Genomic DNA, 22,851 nt, shown 5'->3' with positions numbered 1-22,851 from the left:
AGGATAGCTGCAGTATTTTGACATAGCCTACGATGACTAAGCCACTGGATTTAAAAAGAGCCTGTGTACTGAGAGCATAAAGATGTTATAGTCTTATACAAGTATTCTTAAATGTTTTTATTTAAAAAAAACCCCAAACACTCCACCCACCTTAAAATCAAAGTCTAATTACACAGAATGAAGATGTCTCCTAAGCAGTCTCACTTGGAGCATGTGCTGCCAAATAAGAAGAATTCATATGAAGTGAGCTATATTACGGTAAGTCAGCAAAAGGGGGGTGATAAGGGGGGTGTAAAGAGAAACTGCTCAGTTTCCTACATGTAACATGTTTACTAAAGGCCCACCTTTGAAATCCTGTCACTTTAATCACAAAATTTCTGCTTATTGAGCTGTGTTGTTCAGATGCCTCATAAGCAACTCCTACAAACCTGAACAGATTTCACAAAATTCGAAGTCTTTAAAGTCCTAACACAATTAACTTTGTAAAGTTTTTTTACTGAATGGGAAAGCTTTCTTAAAAGTATTTTTAAGTACTGTGTTGGTTTTTGTATTTAATGTGACAGTCAATCATATCTTGACTTTGCAGCCAATAGTTTATTTGAACCTAAATCTGTGATGAAGAAATCTGAAAATATGGTTTGCTTAACAAATTCAAGTTAGTCTGCATTAATTTGAACGTTTAGATACTACTGGAACTGCACCATCAACAGGAGATCCTCTCAATTCTGGTTAAGCACATTTTCCTCCTGGTCTGTTGGCTGCCTAAAATGTACTTGAACTGACTGTACACCTTGAACCGATTTGGATTTGTTAGTTTCCTTCTTCTGTCGTTTCCTTCTTCCATCCAGATTTGTACGCCTGCCCTCCAGCACAACATTACTCAGATACCTCTCATCCTCCCGCACCATCAGGCCAGCGCCTTCGCTCTTTGAAAACATGTAGTTGCAATTTCTACAAGTCATGGAAGAAAATTACATAATCTTAAAAGCTATTGCTCTGCTCACTGCATTAAATATTCATATTTCTACCCTTCTATTTCCATCTCCTCTCACAAGTACTTCAGCCCACACGGGTGCACCTTCTGCAATTGGGGAGCTCAGTCCTGGCCTGCACTCTCAGCAGAACCCAGCAAAGTCCTGGCAATCTTTCACTGCCATTTTAGAAAAGGATTGACTTTTTAATTGTTTTTACATAAATAAGACACAATCATACCTTTTATATTGTCAGTGCTTGCTGCAAGCTTTTTTTCTTAAGCACCAACCCAAGGAACAGATTTTTACAATTTGGAGCTGCTCAGTCACTTTGGATGGCTTTTTAATCTCGAGAGGCCAGATGGAAGCATGATCCTTCACCATTGCATGTTTTGCATAATGCAGGGATTGGAATTAAATTTTGTTTGCACATAGTCATAGATGTGTAAGTATATAAATGTTTTTCTTTTCCATCTATGCATTTTCTCTTCTAGTGTTTTGGTTTGGTTGTTTTTTTTTTTTTTTTTTAAAGACAGCTTTCTACAGGGGAAAACTGTCACAAACAAGCAAATGCTATGCCCTGACAGAAAAGCTTACGCAGAAGAAAACAATGATTTTGGTCAAGGAGATTTGAGACAGAACCTGACACTCAAGTGCTAAGTTTCTGAGAGAGATGACTTACCTTTGTTTCAGAGCACTGATAAAACTGCTGTTGGACTGATGTGGAATGATGGGGGTTTTTAAATCATTTCTTCTGAAGCTTTATTTCAAGCTCTCCTACAATCCTAACTTTGATTTTAGTTGTATTTATGGATTTATTCTTTGCTGTCAACTGCAATCAACTGATTGAAATCCATAAATAATAAACATCAGGTTTCAATTTAAGATGCAGTAACGAGATGCTATTGGAAGAAGTTTTACGCACTTTAGCAGCTTTTTATAGCTGACTTCCCCCAGAGCAAGGTCCTGACACATTCTTCGTGAGAGGGAGCGAATGTCTTTCCTGCATGTTTGTCCAGACCCATGTGACAAATCCTACCTGGCAACTGAAAGAGAGGACACTCACACACCTGTTTACATAAAATGTCCCAAGCCATATTTTAGCATCTTACCAGTAAGATGAGCAACTGAACCTGCTTTACCCCTCATAGGATACCTAATATTAAATTAAGAGCTAGAAAATAAAAAATTAAAAAAGAAAGACATACTAACATGAAAAAACACATTTTATTGCACTTAAGTTATAAGAAAATAAAATTTCTAAGTGAATCAAACCATAGACACAATCCCTTTAAAGGTTGTTTTCCTCCATCATGTCAGGTTGTTACATAACTAAAATTAACCAACTGGAATCTGATTGTTTTAAATCAGACTATAAATAAAACAAAAACAAAAACAAAAAAAGGAGGAAAAAAGATCGCCTAGGATACAGTGTTAAACCACTTTCACAGTTCAGCTTGAGTTGTGGCTCTTGGAGAATGAGGCAAACCATTTGACTCTTTCGTATCTCATTTTGTTTGCATGTGACATCTTTACAAAAACGTAAGTTTTTGCTCTGTCAGTTCCTCCCAGCAATAACTGTAACAGTTGTTTTTTTCTCAAATACTGTAAAACACTAAGACTGACCAGCAACTTTATTTTAATTTTTGTATTTTATAATATTTTTAAAAAATTTTGTCAGTTTTTTTTTTTAATGTATGTTCATTCCATTCACCACAGCCCTCACAAAGAAAAATTTCCCCACAGAACAGGCTGCAATAGCTTTGTTCCAAGGAATGTGTTTTAATTTTTGCCCAGAAAAAAGAAAATAAGCTTTGCACACACACTCAATTCTTTATTTGCAGGCAAACTTCACTCTTAATTGTCTGAAACTCTTCCACTCTCAGCCTCTTAGAGGCACAGTTGGCTCAAGTTTCAGTGGCAAAAAGTCTTTTTCTGTAACCAAACTAGAGCAAATTTGGAATTCAGTCTGGGACTAAAACGTCACAGCAGAAAAAAAAATAAAAAAAAATAATTTGCTTTTCTTTCTTTCATTTAGCAGCATAAATAAGTTTGGCCACTGGGAATACAGTACAGGGGTGGGACAACAATCCCGTAATTGAAGACCTACTTCTAGCACCAGCATTGCGAATTAAATCCATCAGAGGACTCTCAAAACCCAGGACAACTTGCCACCTCAGAGCAACTTATGCATTGAAGAGTGTAGATGGAAGCAACAGTAAATAGATTAAACAGAGGCTAATACTGTGATTGACATTGGCAATGATTGGCAAAAAAAAAAAAAAAGAGGAATAAAGAAAAAAAAGAAAAAGCTCTGATAAAACTGTACAAAACAATTCACAGTAATATTTTAGCTTTTCCACACCAGGAATGGACTCTTTGTTTTTGTTTTTGTTTGTTTTTCTCATTGCAGATGCTCTCTAGTTTTTGAAAGTCAACCAGTGACTGCTCGTGGAGGTTGGAAGGGACCTTGGAGGGAGTCCGGTCCAACCGCCTGCTTGGAGCGGGGCTAAGGGACAGCGCGTTGCTCGGAGGGGCTGCCGGGACCCAGGGTGACCCAGGGGTGCACAAGCAGGCTCGCCTGTGCAGCTTATTTCAAGATCTTTGTGGTAAAATAACTTGTTAACAAGAACTGTAACATTTTTTTTTTCACTCCAAACTGCTCAAGGAGCTTTTAGAGGAAAGTGAAGAAATTAATTGCACCTGGTTTCATTTCAAAAGTTGGATTTTGGCAAAGCTGCCCCGGTCAAAAGTGTAGCCTTTTTATGTGACGAGACAGCAAAAGCCTCTCTTGTCAGTTATAGTTTGTCATCTTTGTCTTCTCCTTCGTAGTCTGTAGGTCTTTAGGATCTGTTGCCCCAAGGCAACATCCTGCACCACCAAGGACAAGGGATTTTTTTCCTTTTTCTTTTTTTTCTTTTTTCTTTTTTTTTCAGGGGGGAGGGAAAGGAGAACATCGTCTACACGTTTGGACAAATTCATCTTTCTGCCCTTCACTTCATATCGACGTCAAAGTCCAACACCAGCAGCTTTGTTTCCTCAGTCCCGTTGCGGCTCCCAACTGCACACACCAGCTTTGTGTTAGAAGCTCTGATTCGCCACACGACGCCTCCACTTCCCCCACTCTCCAATGTGACTAGATTTCGGATAAATTCACCCGTTTTCAAGTCCCAAAGTTTTACAGTCCCATCGTCTGAGCTGGTAATTACAAAGTTCTTGTTGAACTGTAAACAGGTCACAGCACTCTGATGCTTGTTGGGACCTGTAAGAGTAAACAAAAACATTTCTGTTTGTAATTAATTAGAAAGCAATGTCAGACAGTGATGCATCTACAATAAATACCTTGCTATTTGCATACAGTTCTTTCCATCTACTAGAATTATTAGAGAACTATCTGTTATAACTCCTGGGTTTGTACATTAAAAGGTACAGAAGCCTTGCCATGCTTTCAAAAAGTGAAGGCAGGTATAAAAAAATTCCCCACTATTTTCTTTGTCTCAGTGATCTTGTTCTGCTGTGTATCAGCAGAAAGGCAAACATACACTTGGGCATCCATGAAAATTAATTTAACCATCCACAATGAGGTGACCGCTGTAAGAATTTGTCTCCAAGTCCCTTTGAAGTGTTATTATGAGATTACTCCATCAGTAAATATTGACAGTTATATGCTGACATATAAATATATATGTTAAAGCAGCAGTCTGCTTTACAGGCAAATTTAATTTTCTGCTCCAGCCAGCACTGCTGCATATGATATATGAGAATGATATAAGACCTTTTTTGTGGGGAGAAACACAACCATGTGTTTGTGTGCACGATGCCTGAGTGGCAGCTGTCAACATGAAGGGAAAAAAAAAAAAAACACCAAAATAAAGACAACATCTTCCATTTGCATCTCTTGATTTATTGCAACAGACAGTGTACTTTGCCTCCTGATCCAATTAATCTGTAGGCTTTGAAACATTCAAGTGACCCCTAAATAAATACATTGACTGTCTATTTTGAGATGTAATTTCCTACATATTTCTGTGGCTTATTAGGCTAATATACCCATAGCAAATTGCCATCAGTCCAGACCATCTGCCTTTCATAATAGGCAAGTGATTTGAATAGATTAGATTAAATACATTTTGTTCTTCTAGTTCAGAAAAAGATCATACAGCTGTTATCAGAGAAATATTTAAGTTGTAAGTGGTCGGCACTTGTTTCTTTGTATGTATTTATTTTTTTTAATGCAGAACCTGCAGCACAGATCACTGTAGGCTGCTTGATTTACATGAAGGTAAGCTTACCTTGCAATGTCTGTAAACATTGTCCTGTTTTAATGTCCCAGATTTTGACTGTAGAATCAGCATTCCCAGACACAAGTATATTGTCCTTGAGTTCCATTCCACTTGTGAGTGACTGGTGGCCTGTTAGAGTGTGAATGCAGTTGCCTGTCTCCACATCCCAAACTCGGATGGAAGTGTCAAGAGATCCACTCACCACATGGATACCATCAAACTACAAGAAAGGTACATCTATTACAAACAGTTATATTAGCATCTTACAAAGAAGGCTATTAAGCATTTAATTGACTAAATGCAAGGTTAGATACTATATATATTCAGAATTTGCAGTTCAAAGTAAGAACTCAGTAGAGATGGCCACGTTTGATACCAGAGCAGGCGATTCATGGTCAGTGCAATTCTCTGTTGTAGACATGGGCTCTTGAGGGACATGGTTTGAAAAGAGACTCTGAGCCCCTGGTCTTTGAAATGTAATACATCTCCTTTAAACACAGCAGATCCTGACTATCCTGCAGCATGCAACAATAAGATACTTTTCCTGAAAAAGATGTTAACAAGCCAACCTTGCTTTTTACAAGTCAGAGGGACTTTAAGCAGGAGAATGACAACAACGTTATTCCAGAATCATCTACACGAAAGTTACAACATAGGGAAATGGAAGGAAATGTAATTGAAAAATGTGGGGTTTAGCTATTTTGTTACCCTAATTGTGTACAGTAAGGAAGTGTAACTTTCCAGTCATTTTAGGGAAAGCATACAGGCTAAGATAGGAGATTCTTTTGACCATGTAGAGAACAGAAAGGTGGAAAATAACTTGAGCTATAGTGACAATGACATAAGAGTCCAGAATTCTCAAAAAAGGAAAAAAGCAGTGGAATAAAACCAGTGGGCTTCAAGAAGGAATACTTAAAAAACCCGAGACTTCCTTCCCATGAGGATTTTATGTATCTGTTCTCCGAGGGGAAGAAGAGTTCAGGACAGTTGGCACTTTCTTAAAGACACAAACTATCCTGTGTGAAAGAAAGATGGGAAGTATTGTAAATTACTGAGACCCACTTGGCTAAACCACAAGGAATTGTACAAAAAGTAGAAACTAGATCAATAGATGTGTATAAAAGAGCACACTGGGACAAAACCAGAAAGGCAGGGCAAAACACAAGATAAACCTAGCAAGAGCCATTTCACTATTGTGTAAAAAAGTCCCAACCAAAAACAAAACAAAAGAACCACACCAAGAGGAAGGCCAAAAGAACCTCATTTATCCTCGGTGGGAAGGAAACACTGACTGAGGCCAGCTATTTAACTTCTTTGTTTCAGTCCTCAGCCATCCAAGTGTAGGCTCACAGCACTAACGCCAATGACAAATGAGTACAAGCTTTTGCTAGAATGGGGGAACAAAATCACATAAGGCAAGTTGTTTTAAGACAATCTCAGAGACATCTGCTACTATCTTTGAGAACCCATGGAAGACAGACAAGTTTCAGATGGCAAATACAGTTCCTTCCTTTATTGAAGGTGATCAAGGCATCAAAGGAGATGACAGGGTAGGCGAATTATGGATCAACCAGTCTAACTTCAGTTTCCACAAGGACCTTTTAAGCCCTGAGTAATGTGGTAAGTAGCAGCAAACACAGATTTGTGGGAAAATTATCTTAACCAATATGATTTTTTTTTTCCTGTAATGGAGTAAAAAGCCATGTGAAACACCAAATGTCTTGGTTGTATTTTTAAAAAGAGGGAGACAAACTTGATGCGGGGACACTATTAATATTCAGAACTTTGTTCACAGTACTATTAGAGATACCAGAAAGTTTCAGAGAGGTCTGGCATTCACTATTTTCATTAAGTTTTGAGTGACATTTGAAACAGTAGAACTGACCAAAGGTGAAGAGTGTAGAAGTGAAAAGTGTGGAGATCTGAACTTGGCAGGGAATGAATGAAGGTACAGCTGCAGCCTGGGAGAAGGAAGGCTGGGCAAGAATCTTGGTTATATTTAAGGCAATCTGACACTCCTTGTCCATGTGGACTAACTGGTACCTGATAAGGCAAGGAACAAACCCAGTTAAGGGAACTCCACTATCTGGAGCCGCTGCTTTTTATAAGACCCGCAGAAAATTAGTATCTGAGATCTCTGCAGTCAGACATGGTTGAGCATGGCACCTAGATTCAAAAGAATGGAGAGTGACTGGCACACAGACTGCTTATCTGCTGCATGCACTGCATTCCTGGTGAAAATACACTAAAAAGGACCCTCTGGTATCTGAATGGAAGGCACAAAAAATAACTTTTCACTTGTAGCATTGATAAGACTTTGACTGGACCTGGTTTGGGTCCCCTGCTTTCAAAAGAGGATGGGAAATAATCTGTCTTCAGATAAACAGACAAGGAATGCCAAGTAGCCCAAAAGACTTGGGAACACTAGAGAATATTTTTCTATCCTAAAAAGAACTAAACCTGACTGATGTGACAAATTTTGAATTCCTTTCCCCCTTTCCCACAAACTAATCGTATTCCATGTTCATACGGTATTCAGAAAGAGAGCTTTAAGGCTGGGCATCAAGACAAATTGACGGTGCTGCAGTGAAACAGACAATGATTTGGATCAGTGAGTTATCCATGAACCTTGAGAATCTGTGGATTACTTCAAAGGCAGGTAAGAGAGTAAGAAAACGCAACAAGTTCAGTGGTCTTCAACTGCTGCACATAAGGATCTCTGGAAAATATTAGGTCTACACATGGGGAAACATTGTGATATAACAGAACCTGCCATGGAGCAGGGATAGGGAAGACTGGCTTATTTCATCTCATTCTTCTATTTGTGGAAGCTCTGCTGTTTGGGGCTACTTCAGGCTGAAGGGCAGGAGACACCATGCAATTTTAAAGAATCTTTCTGCTCCAAACCTGTAAACACCTGTAGCCTCTAGCTTGCCCTCCCTGATCCCCTTCCCATTTGTTTCAGAACGTATCAATGTGTAACATAACCCAATTCTTTGATCCATTATTACTACAGTATCAGAGCAAGACATAAATATTCGTAAGCCAGAACAAGAGCCACCGGTGAAGATAAGGTAGAATAACATCTGTTCCCAAACTGCCCCATGTGAAATACAATCCTCAGAATATTTTTGAGAGAGCAGTAGGTAGTACACCATTTTTAACTTACTTGCTGCTTGTCTAGAGAACACTCCTCAGCATATAAATGTAAGAGAAGGGCTGGAGTTTTTGATAAATTTTGCTACATATTTTTGGGAAAGGAAACCAATTAGAAACTTTGTTCATATTTAATATATTATGGTGAGATATGAAATACTTTATGAAAAATATCTCTAGCACTGACCCACAAACCAGAGCAGTTACATGTTGAATGCCATTTCCCAATTTTGAACTGTCTTTGTTGATTTCTTTTTCAAGTCCTGCCAGATTGTGGTGTGAACAGGCACAAGCATGAAATTAATTTCTTTCGCTTTTCAATGCCTGGAAGTGATGCTTTGACTCTATGAATGAACAAGATGATGTTTTGGGTTAGTAAAGGTAAGAAGACCCAAGACATGAGGTCTGTGTGTATCTTTACCAGCTTTGTGGGTGACTGGTGGGCAATAGAGAGATGCCACACAGTAGCACCATAATAACCTGCACCTACATTAACATGTTGCTGTTGAAAAAGCCTCACAGTTGTATATCTGGCCTGTACTCAGAGAAGAGGAAGTAGAAAGCTAGAGATTTACATAGGATCATTAAAATTTTAGATTCAGCCTTACTGTGAATTATAGTTTGGAATTGGAAGATGGGACTAGAAAATGAGGATAAACAGATCTCCATAAATCAGAACATTAATCCAATAGGGTTTTTGGCACATTGTCAATTGCTATATTCTCTGATTTATTTAAAACAGTAAGTTTGGAATTTCTTGGGGAAGGCAAAAACATAGCTCCGAAATACATGCAAGATTAAAAAAAAAGAAAATTCTGAACCAAACAACCCATTAATCCACAAAACAATATAACTTGATAGTGTAGAGATTTGGGCTTTATTGTACTGGGTCCTTTATAAAAAATGCTACTAAAAAAAATTTCAGTTTCTAACTTAAGACAACATATACCTAGTGTAACAAAATGAAAAAGGGGTTTATCACAGATGCCTCTGTATTCCTGTGGTCTCTATAATTCTGTACTAGGTACCCACAACTTAATAAACAAGGTGAAATAAACTGACTTTAAATGTTACTTAAGGAAACTAAAGCAGCAGATAAAAATCACATACCTGTAACGAGTAGACTCTGTTAGTATGCCCTTGCAGTGTGTGCAGACAGGTCTCTGTCTCTGGATCCCACACTTTGACCATAAAATCATATGCACCACTTACAACCCTTCTGCCATCATATTGAACGCACCGAACTGCAGCGACGTGGCCCATCAGAACGTGTAAACACTGGCCCGTCTCTATGTCCCACACTCTCAGCGTAGCATCTCGAGACCCACTGACCACTCTGCAGGAACGAGAAAACCCCTCTTGTACTTAGCAATGGACGTAAAAATACTACAACAATTTGGCTAAACTTGGCTACAAATGGGTTCTGAGTTTTAATTTGGGACATTAGATGGCATTGGTGCACCAGCCGCCAAAGTGCTGGCTTGGTGTGATGTTTGATTAGGGTCTCAAATGACTGGGGTGCTCTTCTTCCTTGCTCTACTCACCTCCTCAGGATCTATTTGATACAATTAGCAATCAGTATTTTAAAAGCCACTTCATTCCTGACCAGCAAAACAATGCCATGAGAAATTCTGTGGACTGTTGTATCTACCTATGAAAGCTTAGGAACATGGTGAGCTCCAGCCAGTGCTATGGCCTTTGTTTTAATAACTGAGCTAACTAATTGTAACAAATAAACAAAGATCTTTAGAAATTTCACTTTTCATAAAGTAACAGTTGTTCTGCTTGATTTTTTTTTTTCAGTTTATACTTCTATAAGCTTTTTTGGGCAATAACAGAAATGAAATGGAGTGAACAATAATGGAATTTATATAGAAAAACCTCATCATTCTTCAAAAAAGAAGAAATGCAACCAACAGTTTCTGTCAACAGCTCCATACCACAGCCAAGTAACAGAGCTCTGCCAATGTTTGTTGAATCAAGACATGATTTACTGTTGCAAAAATTATGTTATAATCAGTTAAAATTTAAATAAAATACCGCAGTGACAATACTTAAAAGGTTATTTAGTAAAATGAGTAAAAGTTTGTAGCACTGACAAAAGAAGAAATTATTCAGTGTGGGAGACTGGATCACGATGTAACAAAGAATTAGCTTTGCAGTAACGCAGACTGTGACTTTTTGAAGTACATGACTCAAGTTTCAGTTCTTCATTTAGTATTCTTATGCTTCTGCTTCTATTAATCATCTCCTCCCTTGTGTTGGTTTATGTTTTGCCTGGTTTGTGTTTCACTCAGTGCTGGATGAGGTCCCCAGGTTTCAGGAGCACTTTCTGTGAGCACAGGAGTGTAAAAGGCGGCCAGGCTGTGGCTGTAGCTCTGCACAAAGCCTCACCTTTTCTCATGGAGATGCATGCAGCGCACGGTGGAGGTGTGTCCATACAAGGTGTGGATGCATTCCCCGGTCTCAGCATTCCAGACTTTCAACGTTCTGTCTGTAGAGCCACTGATGATGATATTGTCCCTCATCTGTGATGACCACACTCCGCCTGTATGTCCAACCAGTGTTCTCAAACACTGAAAAGGAATATTTTCCTTAGTTACCCTTCTGACAGAGGGGAATGGAAACTTTAAGATAAAGCAGTCTTGGAGGTAACAGCCGGCTCTCATAGCAAGAGCCAGAAGACCCCTGGAGACTTCTTTCTGATTGAACAAAAAAACTCCCCTTTTTAAAAGATACTCATCAAATTTCTCTCAATTGTTGGTACTTCAACTATAAAGAATTTTTCTTGTAATCTTCCCCTTTACAAACTAAGCTGTCTTTCCAAATTTCTCAATACAAGGACGTGTTTTGCAGCCTTGAGTCATTTCCCTGGCATTTCCCCGAGTCACTGCAGGATTTCCAATAGCTTTTTGAAGTGTACTAGAAGTGGAAAGAGCACACACTTGGTAGTTTTATCACCAATCTATAAACCATATATTTTTGTTGTATTTTTCTGTTTGTTTATCCAAGAAACACTGCACTCTGTAAGCCACAGCTACAGCATCACTCCTGAAAAATCATGTTTCAGACCTTCTTCAGACTTCACTGTTGCCCAGGAGAGAATCCCACACTACGTAAGTACAGCCTCCCTTCTTTGATCCCAAACGTACAACATGATTTCTCACCATGTACAGACAGTGTTTGCTCACACCTTCTTCTATAAAACCCCTGTCGGCCCAGAACAATGGCTTGTCTCTGTCTCCCAGCCTCTTTTCCTTACAAGTAATGACTATATATGCTTTCCCACCAGGCAGCAATAAATGCTAATTAGCACAGACAAGGAAAGATCCTTGCAAGACTCCTCTAGAAACATACTCCATGAAGATTCTGCATTTACTTTAACAACATGATCTCTATAATTACCCATTTTCTAACCCATTTAAATATGTGCCATGTTTATTTTTGCATTGTTCTATTTTCTTCAGTCCTGTCGTGGGGATACAGTCTTTCAGTGCACACAGCCATCTACTTCTGCACTATATTTTTATCAGTCAAACCTGTAACTGCACGAGAAAAGAGGTCAAGGCAGTTTGAGGATCTCTTTTGCTGTAATCTAATGCTAAGTGGCATTAATTGCTGTGGCCTTCCTTTAACTGTTAGTTGACTCCTCTTGACGCAGTCCAATATTTTTTATCTGAGATAATGTATCCTAAATACCCAGTCTTTCATTGATGCATTTTAGCTTTCTAACTGTCCTGTCCTGGCTCTTCTCCTTGTGATCATACCTTTTGAAAATGCACTAATTTTAAGCCAAAGGTTACTTTAGAAAAAAACCTAAAAAACAAAAACCATCAAATACAGATTATCTGGATCAACTCTAATAAGAAAAACCATAACTTTGGTAGTTGTTAACATGTGAGTTTCTGCTGAAATGTTTTATTATCACTGCATGCTGTATTTTTATCACATGAATTTTCTTCCAAAGTATTTTTTCTGCATCAGTGACAGTATAGTAATTCCTGTTGTTAATATCCTGCTCTTCCTAGCATCCTTGAAAATGGCTTGCTTTTTTGTTGTACATAGATTTTCTGTTCTTTAACAATTTTTAAACCAATCTTCTGCAATTACTGGCTCCTAGCTTAATTCACTGCTATCAAATCCATCTTTTTCAGTTCAAGGCCAATGTTCACTTCTACAGTTCTCTTTTTTCTTATTTCATTCAATGTGCTCATATTTTAAGAAATCATCATGTTAAAGCAGTAAGAACACAGAATCCTTATTTTGGGCTTTACATCTGTCAAGGGAATTACTTAATCATGTTCATTTGCACAAACCAACCTTTAGGGTTTCTTTATTTTATTAATTTTTCAGCATCAATAAGCATGAGGGCTGATACAGCATGCTTCCATCTTTCAGACACAATTTCTGGTTCTCTTAAAGGTTTGTGGTAAATGGTCACACTAGGTTTTGTAATTACTTCCAAAAAATGACTGAGCAGTAATTGTTAAGTCATGCCACTGTGCTCAATTTTATATATTTGAGGGAACGTTTGCTTTTGGGAGTGTGGTATGTACAAAGGAAGTATTTTTCATTTGTGTTTAGGTTGCCCTTTTCAATTAAAATAGATGTAAATTTCATTATGGGATCCTTCATTAGACAGTTTGTTGTAGAGAAGCCAACAGCAGCAGGGTGAGGGTGCCTATGGCTCTTAATTTTATTCTTACCCACAGTAGGATTAACAATCCCTTCAAGGATCTTCTGGGCATGCAGTGACAAATGCTGAATACATCCAGCTTCAACATTATGAAGCAGATACGTTTTACATCTTAAACATGCAATCCTCAGCAGCTGTCCTGTTGTTATCTATACCATTAAAACCAAGCTAAGTGCACACAATACCAGTTTAAAAGGAAAAACTACTGTTTCCTCAAGGCCTTTTCGACATCCTTGGTCAGCCAGTCACCTCAAAAAAAACCTTGTGGGCTGAGTAGCTGTGATGTTCTAACATGACTGAAATGTTCAGTACTGTCTTTTTGATTGCACATATTGTTTTGCTTCTCTAAGCCAGAATTAAATTATTGAAGCTTATTAAATTCCTGCCTGAGCTGGATCTAATTTAATAGGAAATATTTAAACCTAAAGCCAGTTAATTTTTTTTTTTTTTGTGGCTCAGCAATATAGTAGCTTGGAAAGAAAAACAAACTCCGTACTTGAAATCTGAGCCAGTAAAATGAACACTCCATTTCAAAAACTTGAAAACAATAGAAAGAATGCTAGAAGACAAGTGAGAAAGGGAGATCCAGAGGGGTAAAAGCAGCCTAAGTTAAGCTTTAAGGAAGATAAAGTAATGTTTCTGTCCAAAATCTTTAAAATCCATGTCACAAATGACTCCACAAGAATAGCAGAATTGCCAAGAGAACAAGGATATATGCCAGTGGTAACATGAGCAGCATTGCAATTTCACATCAAGGTGACTTTTTTGAACTGGAGGAATTTCTGCGTGGGAAAAGGCAACCCACATGTTTATCTGGTACATCTTCCAAGTCCTGCCCCAGAGGCCCTAAAGGGCACCCTGCAGCACGGTCTGATGGCACAGCAGCATTTTTGCTGTGCCAGTGCTCTCTACCTGTGGCTCATTTCCCAAGGAATCAAGCGGAGCAGCCACCTCACCTTGCCTGTCACCGCTGACCACACTTTGAGCGTGTTGTCGTCGGAGCCGCTCACGATGCGGTTCCCGCAGAACTGCAGGCACGTGATCACGTGGTCATCGTGGCCCTTGAGCACCTGGCAACCAAGAACACAAAGCAACAGTCACAATTTAATGCAGGAGATTAGAGAGAAGCAGGAGAAACAAAGTGCTCTTCTGATTCATAAATTACAAAGTGCTAGAGTTGCTTCAGTAATAATAAGGCCCCTTAATCCCGTGTGTCAAGTCCAATTTACCACCAGCTGGGACCAAAGAAGGTGTTTTCCTCCTTCCATGGAGTGATGCTGCATTGCTTAGCAGGCACACTACAGTTACTGCAAGCGTCCTAACAGCACCAGGAAAAATCACTAACAAAAGTGGGCTGAATTCGTAACTGGACATTGCTCAATTCCTCTGCAGTTACTCCATCTCTTTATTTTTCAGTTGAGTTACTGTTACCTTTTGGTTCAATCTTGAATAAAAAGGATGGGCTGATTGTTTGCTGAGTATTTGTATTTCAGTGGTCAAGGCTGACTACATCTATTTTTTTTCCCTTACCAGCCAAGCATCGTATTGTGTTAAATGCCAGGCAGCACCAAAGTCAAAAACTAGAAAACCATTAACTCAATTAAATACAAACAAAAGCACCAATTTCATGTGCTGGGAATGCGGACTGGAATGTTGCTTTATAGAGGTGGGATTGTCAATGCTTGATTTTGGAAAAACTGTAATTCTGTATACAGCAAAAAAAAAAAAATCCTTAGCAGAATACATAGGATGAAGAATTTTTTATTGAGGATATCCGAACATTTTCCAAGATGTTCATTGGAATGAAATGGCATTTGGATAATGCCAGAGGCTGTAATTTTAATAATAATTCCAAGATAACTTGATGTGGCATATCAAGGCAAGAAATACAGAACCGTTGCCAGAGATGTACATAAGTCACGGCCAAATAAACAGCAGGATACAGCCATAGGTTTTCCATGGGTATTCTTTTGTTCTTATTTTATTTTGTTGTTTTTAATTAAGAAAGCAGGTAAATCGCCTTAAAACCTTAAAAAGCCATGAGTATGGGTTTTCTTCACATTTCTGGCTGCTCGTTCATTATCAGGTTTGATTAGAGAGTTGCTATTTTTATTTACAAAAGGTTTGAAATATTGCTTCATATCTTCATATTGGAAAGGATGTAATGATAAATATAAACGTCATTAAAATAATTTTAACATTCAGAAAACCCCCCCAACATCTTAACACAGAATGAAGTTATTGTCTTGTGCTGCTCAATTTAGAAGAATACATTTAAAAATAAAGCATGAATTGATCACAGAACAGTTGTGGAGTATTTTTATGTTGCAACATGACCCAGCTCTACCAATACATACATATACACTTAGAGATATACAATATATGTGTCTGTATGTTTAAATATAAGTATTTCCAATCAAGTCTCTGCAATTATCTGTCTCAAAGAGACTGGCATATTTATAAGAATTCATTAAATTGTACAGAAATTATTCGAAGAGCAGTGGAAGAATTCTGCAGTATGGATCATAACACATTCCCAATATGGGGGTCAGATTATAATTTAAAGCGAAAATACAAATTATTTTTTCTGGAGCAATTCACTGCTTTTTGTGCATGGATAGACTTGTTTGTCCAAAGGAAAGAACCCAAGCCACGAGCTGATCCTGCTTTGTTCACGGCCCCGTGCACAGAGCTCAGAACCTCACCTTGGGCGATTTCAGCTCTCCTCGCCGCCAGTTGGTATCAATCCTGTGCTGTCTGATGTAGGCGCTTTTCCACGGACTGTGTATAAAGCCTGGTTTTATTACTTTCCTCCTTTTGATATGTAATGGTTCATCAATCCCTAAAATGGAATTTTGAAAATGGGGGGGAGGGGAAGAGATGAGGCCACCCCGCAAAAAACACTTTCCCTCCCAAACCTTTACTGTGACCCCTGACATTAAAATACGGCAGAAATGTAACAACCGCCTGCATGCCAACATTTGTGTGTCAGTGACACCACCCTGCTCCTCCGAGATTTATACTCTGTCTGTCCTTGTCAGTTCAGCATAATCATTACCATAATCATGACTGAGAATGCTCTAGTTCATTTTGCCTTGCTGGCAACCTCCTAGCTTGAGTTTGGATCCCCCTTTCTGAGGCAATGCAGCAGAATATTGCCTTTTACAAATGGGTATTGTCCAAAAACCTCCTTAACCACTCCTATGCTTATTCAGGAACAGTTCAAGAAGTCAACCTTTCTGTCAGTAGTTCTCCACTCTGGTCACCCATCTTTAAGTTCACTGTGACTCCTAGTATTAGTGAGCTTTTAATTACTTTCTTGATCTGAAAGGCTCAGTGCTTTTGGTATTGTCCTCTCTTGGCTGGAATTTAAGTATAGCTATGCCCTTTCTGACTTGACACTTAAGCAGCAGTGTTTTGTTTTAGCCTTGATACTACAGATACAGCTTTTTTTACAATCTCTCACCCTGCTCTCTTTTCTATGCAGCTCCTCTCTCCACTGCATTTCATTACTGGCAGGAGTCTTGTCTCTTACCAGTATGTGGATTTCACTCCTCTGACTTTAGCCCCATCTCTGCCTTCAAGTCTTGAATTAAGGGCTCCTTCATGTTACTGAGCAGCTCAATGAGGCTAAGCAGGCTGCAATACTGGTCTGCTTGCCTGTGCTCTCCTGCCTGGATGTATTTATTCTTACTTGTAAACTCACAAACGTAAGCTCATTCCCCTTTCAACCTTCTCCTTTTTTCTCACTCTGTCCCTTTTAATGCATTTTCACTGAAATTTTTAAGAGTAGAATCTTTAGAGAAGATCCAGGAGGTTAGACACCTGCTTTCCATCACAAAAGAAAACAAATTAGTTTAGGTGCCTTTACAAATAGCCAGCTACAATTGACATTGTCGTGTTTTTTGAAGCCTTTGCATCAACCTCTCACAAGTCTTTGTCTCCGTACTCCAAGGCAGTCTGGACAGGGTCCTGTGTCCAAGACAATACTGCTCTGGGATCACATGTATGTGGTCTTACCCCCCCAAAGAGACTCCTTGTTCCTATAATTCTCCTTAAAAATAAAAGCTTACACTCTTCATGTGCACAAATACTTTCATGGGAGCCTTTTTTTGCCTATTCATATCAGTGCTGGACCACCATATCTTCTTGAATTGGCATGAGCAGGATAATATCCATGTGGCTAATGGACTGTGTGTCCCTCTCCAAGCAATCCTTTTAGCTCCTTCTCCCACTACTGCATGCCATCTCTGTGTTAATTATCCTACCAGTGATGTGAAATTACAGCAGCCCTTCTACCAACCACTGAAACAGTTTTTCCTCCATGTTACAAACTGCCAGACTATACTCCTATCATTTTTACATCTCAGCTGTTATTTCTTTTGGTTGCATTTTGAATAAACATAATCCTCAAAAAGCAAACCCAACTGTATTCTAAAACCATGCAACTGGTATACTTTATAATAAGATACTCAAGCCTAAACTCTAGCACTCCATGGATTATTTCTATTTCCTGCTTTCAACAGAGATACATACCATGTAGCCCAAAGCATAACTAGCACTAAATCTAAAGTCACATGAATTGCCTTCGTAAAACTTTAAGCTTATTATGTAAATGAACTGCACTTTTTATGACAGCAACACTTCGACCATTACATCCATCATTTTGCTCAGCCTTACCCTCCTCTTTGCATTTCTCTCTCCAGAGAAGATTATCTTCAGCCAGAATTCTCCAGTAACGGCATGTCTGGGCTGCCTGCAGAAGGTCCCTGGGTTCCAGGAATGACAGCACATACAGTGCCAGCTGTAAAAAATAAGAAGAAAATGTATTTTCTGCACTGCTTTTGAAGAGAAAAGTGAAACAACTCCATTTACTATCACACATCAGGGGCTGAAATACAGAAAATTGGAACGATAAATTATTAAACAATCTCTGAAACTTAAGAGACTCCAGTTTATTCCTGTGGGCATGTGGAAATGTAACAATCATCTTAAGTAACTAAATCCTTACAGATCATATCACAAAACAATTCTTGCATTTGCAAGAAAATAGATGTCAGCTGAAATACTTATTACATTTTTTAAAAATGTAATCCACATTACTTTGAATCATTAGAATTATTACCGAAGTAATTATGTCTATGTTCTTTTAGCTAACAATTACACCAAAAGTTATTTTGAGAGTTGAACTAAGAAGTACAGTGCTCGCCATGTGAGCAAATAGGGATGTGCATTGTGATGGGTAACATCACTCAGAAAGCCCAAATATAGAAAAGTAAGTGCTACATTCACCAGGGCTCAGAAACACTCTGCAGCCGTAGGGAAGGCAGTACAGGTATCGCTCATTTTCTGTTCAGAATGCAAACACACTCCTGGGTGGAGTTACAAGGAGCTTTATGGATTGGGATGCAGTAGGATCAAGATATGTAACTTGAGTACAGTGTGCTATCAAAACCACATAGCAAATCCTAATGAGCCTCAGAAAGTAAATATGAGATGAGCTTTCCATGTGACAAACTAAAGCTGGGAAAATTCAGACCTTGTCTGACTGAGCTAAGCCATATAGCTTAGCCCCACAATAAAGCCCCCAAAATCTCCACCTATATCTTCAGATGTACTGAAGGCTTAAATAGAGACATGTAAAACAATCCAAAACACAAGGACAGCTATCATTAAGGGCTTCTACTTGACAGCAACAATGCAACTCCCTAAGCATGGAAAATAAGTGTAAGATGCAGGGAAGTCACAGGAAATGCACAGAGTCCCAAAAAACTCTGCAGAAAGAACAGTATTGATAAACAGTGATGCAGAGAACTACTAACGTGCTCACACACTGGGGTCTTTGTCAGTAACAGGATGCAGAAGCTGTCAAGGAAATCAGATCATCCACTTCTCCTTCTGCTTGCCGTGTATTTTGTTTAGGACTTTCAATTTAATTTTTAGCTGAAGTTATGAGATAGATAGATAGACATAAACAGAATCTGCCCTTCAAAGCAGCAAAGACTGAAATTTACTGAGGAAGTCATAACTGCAGGCTGTTGGCCTCAGGAGATTTTTTACCTTATTTTGTGAGAAATATTTACTTATTTATTGTTTTTTATTAATCTAGACAAGCCAGTGACTGAGCAGGAAATAAATAATCAGCACGTCACAACTGTTTGCATTTTGGTGGCACACACACCTTGTTTGCAAGTCATCACCTGCAGCTCACAGGGAGCACACAGGACTCCACATTTGAGGGACCTGTGCCTTAAATTATGTGTTAGATCCCGTAGGCACCCCAGGCCACAAATCTGAAGAATTTTCTCCTGTCCTCACTCAGGCAGTCAGCATTTGGGATCTGTTGTAAGGCTCTCTATTACAGGAGCAACAAGTCCTTTTAGACTTTCTGTCGTAATTCCTGGCACGTGAAATTACTGAAGAAGTGTTGTTTCCTAGCACACATCACATAGACCTGCATGTGGCAAAACTCAAACATGACACAGATCCTTTCCATTTTTTCCTGAACGTTCCTCAGTTGATAGCAGTTTGTTTAAATATTACTTGTCCTATATATACAGACACAGACATTTGCTAAGCTGGTGTTAATTAAACCTATGAGCCAAATGATTCTAAACCAGGTTAAATATGGGTAACATTTATTTTAGATTACATTTATCTAAATAGTCATCAATGGTCAACACAGCCTGCAGCTGACTTTAAGATTAGTAGTGGATAAAAGATGACATCCCTTTGTCTCAGCTCATGGATCTAGTTGTAAGAAAATTTCAGGTAGCAAAGATCTGACCTTTGCCTGAACTGGATTTAGGACTACTCTCTTGCAGTGTTAATAGCACCCAATAGTAAGCGGTCTCTTGCCTTTTTCTTCATTTACATACACAGAACCAACAAAATTTCTATGGCTGATTTCAGCAAAACTCTTTATCTATTGGTTTCTTGACCTCATTTTCATAAATAATTCAAATAATTATTTCTAAAGTCCCAGCAAGAAAACAGGAGTATTTATTTCATATTAATTGTTTGACTGCATGTTTTCTCGGGGGGAAAGCAAACATTTCTTTGGTTATTTGGCTATTAAACTACTATCTTTGCATATCAGAAAATGGTTTTGAAGCAAAGCCCTCCTGTCCACATCATCTTCTTGTTCTGGTTTGGTAGTAAAATCAGTGCACTGCATCCAACAGCACTGGAGATAAGTACAGATGTTAACGTGGAGTGACAACCCAAGGGAGCGTGTTTTCACAGGATGCTGGCTCCTCTAGGGAAGCCTCTTCACAGAATTACTGACCCCAACAACTCACTCGTGCCCCCACAGCTCAGTGCGTCACCCCCCGTGCAGCCAGCACTCAGCAGCTGGGGACAGCACTGCTGGGGACATCTGGGTGAGGGAAGAGCAGAGGAGATGGTGGAGTCAGCTCAGTGGCTTTTTTTTAACTCGGGTAATTTTGGTGACAGTGACTCGGGGTTAGGAAGCGAAAATTATTCAAGCCAACTCCACTGGTGAAGTCAGCCTGTCATGAAGCTAAGCATTGCAATATTCTGGTTCAAGAGGCAGGAAACCCACTAGAAATAAACAAATTAAACATCAGTAGTTTACAGTGGAGTCAAGAAATCTAAGTGAGGAAGTTTTACTGCTAAGTACTGTATCTTTTCTGTGAAGAAATTGTGAAAACTGAAATTATAGCATGATCTTTAGTTACAGTGTAACTAGATCACTGGTTGTACTTGAATGAGTATTGCCACAAAACCATGCAAAGAGAAATTATCTTTGAGTTCCTGTTATCAATTCTCTATTAAATTTCCAGGCTGAATAGATGCAGAAGTGGCAAAGTATCTTCTGTCTCTTCCAAATATAAAGTCTTTGTTGCCTTCCTCTGCCTCTGATGCTTTGGGCAGCTTCTCTAGAAACAAGGCAACCATGCAGAGGTGCTGCTGAACTCTTCTCCTCCCCCAGTGTCCTTTCCACTCCCTGAGAAGGTTGCTGCAGAAAGTGCTTCCCTAAATACCAGTCTCATGTCCTGTGTACTAAGTTCATACTTGCTGCATAAATTGATTCCAACCCTTATAAATGCCAGCCAGCAAGGGAAGGCTGGGACACTTCCAGACTTGTGAAGATATGACAGTGTATTAAAGGAAAGAAGGGTTTTGTACTACTAAGTATTCGAAAATAGGATATATGCCAGAAAAGATGTCAAAGAACAGAGACATGAAACAGTCTTCAGGTAATAAAACCATGTCAAAGATAGCAACCAAATACAAACACCAGAATAACTTAAAAGAACTTGCTTTGCAAAGTGTTAGGAACTGAGACTTACCTCCCTAAAATCAATCAAGATGAGAACTACTATTTATAAGCCAACTAAAATACATTTATTCAATAATTGCAGCAAACTGGCTTTATAACCCTGCATATCCACCCTCATATTCAGGTTGTGATGACATCACAAATTACTCCTGTGTGGACCGAAATCTAAATCTCAGTTTCTCTTTAACTGGGTACAACATGATCTGATTTTCAGTGAAGGATTTACTGGAAGGTGTCTGCTTAATTACAGTTTGGCTTTATCCTTAATAAGAAGTGCTTTTCTGGGTTTACTTTTGGTCTATTTGGTAGAGATTTTAGGGTTCCGTTTGTCTAAAATAAATTCAAAAATAACATTAACAAAACACTCACCATGTAGAGCATTAAAAATAATGCTTACACTAACAGAATAATGTGCAGAGAGGTCTTACATCCAGAGGAAATTTTTGTGTGTGTGTGCCCTAACAGAATTAGCTCTCAAAAAAAAAAGCACAATTGGCCCAATTAAGATACAGAGATATTTTTAGAGCTATTGGGATTTTGTTTAAAGGGCCCATCTGTATTTCCAAGTATCTCAATGCTATCAAGAGATAGAGGTATGTCAATCTGAAATTACAGTAGCCATGTTATGGCAGTGTTCCAAACGGTGAACCTCTAACACGAGCTTACATCACTACAAAATTAGCACAGAAGTTTTCTAAAGATGGCAGCCAATGCACTGCAGGATCCAGTATTATCCCATAATTCTCACCTCTTTTGGGAGCAAGGAAATGAAGTCTCTTTGAAACTGGGGCTCTATCACTTGCATCATGTGTTTTACTTGGGTTGGTTCACAACTATCGATGAGCTCATCTAAAGCAAGTAACTTCTCTGGTCCGCTCCAGCTCTGCAAGGGAAGAAGAAGAAAGAAACAGTGAGCTTAGTTTAACAAACTGGTTTGGTTTATATCAGTAAGTGCCATTGCTGTGCCAATAAGGCAAATTAAGTTTCCTCACCGAACTATATACAAGCATATAAAAAGGCAGGAGATAAATGCTCATGCTAATGACACAAAAACGAGGAGTTAATCAACACAAAATATTCAAAATTACTACACTAATTCATAAGCTAAGAAAGGATTTGTTATACACACACATACAGATTGGCAATTAAATAGATAATAATATTTAGTAATAATAATTAAATTAATTAAGCTTCTTTTGAAGTTGATGAAATCTACACACACGTTACAGACAACGGCGGGGTTGCAATAGAATGAACTCCCTTTCCCTATTGTGCATTCAAGTGAGATGATAGCTTTTAACCTTGATGTTTCATCTGGTAGACCAAAATCTTGAAATGAGAGGAAAGTAAAAAACTTTCTCCAAAAGTACATTAGCTTACTGTCTGCTTATTACTACAGTATGTCCCTAAGTGACAATGTTGTAATTTCAGAATCCTGGC

At 38.7% G+C, this 22,851-nt stretch overlaps 1 protein-coding gene across 3 annotated transcripts in view; it reads right to left on the bottom strand.

Annotated features, from left to right (window-relative positions):
- Positions 1-2,295: 2,295 nt before the first annotated feature.
- Positions 2,296-22,851, bottom strand: part of FBXW7 (F-box and WD repeat domain containing 7) — a gene marked incomplete at its 5' end in the record, with an annotated part of 179,990 nt that continues 159,434 nt past the window's right edge. For all 3 annotated transcript variants that reach the window (XM_082282249.1, XM_082282250.1, XM_082282251.1), the window contains 8 exons: positions 2,296-4,233; positions 5,264-5,474; positions 9,521-9,746; positions 10,805-10,986; positions 14,063-14,176; positions 15,812-15,948; positions 17,787-17,910; positions 22,160-22,294. In XM_082282249.1, the coding sequence (XP_082138375.1) occupies positions 3,965-4,233; positions 5,264-5,474; positions 9,521-9,746; positions 10,805-10,986; positions 14,063-14,176; positions 15,812-15,948; positions 17,787-17,910; positions 22,160-22,294 (1,398 nt within the window). In that variant the 3' untranslated portion in view covers positions 2,296-3,964. The remainder of the gene's footprint in view (positions 4,234-5,263; positions 5,475-9,520; positions 9,747-10,804; positions 10,987-14,062; positions 14,177-15,811; positions 15,949-17,786; positions 17,911-22,159; positions 22,295-22,851) is intronic.

The sequence above is a fragment of the Coloeus monedula genome (genome assembly GCF_965178545.1).
Source record: "Coloeus monedula genome assembly, chromosome: 5".
NCBI lineage: Eukaryota > Metazoa > Chordata > Aves > Passeriformes > Corvidae > Coloeus > Coloeus monedula.
This window is presented reverse-complemented; position numbering and strand designations above follow the sequence as displayed.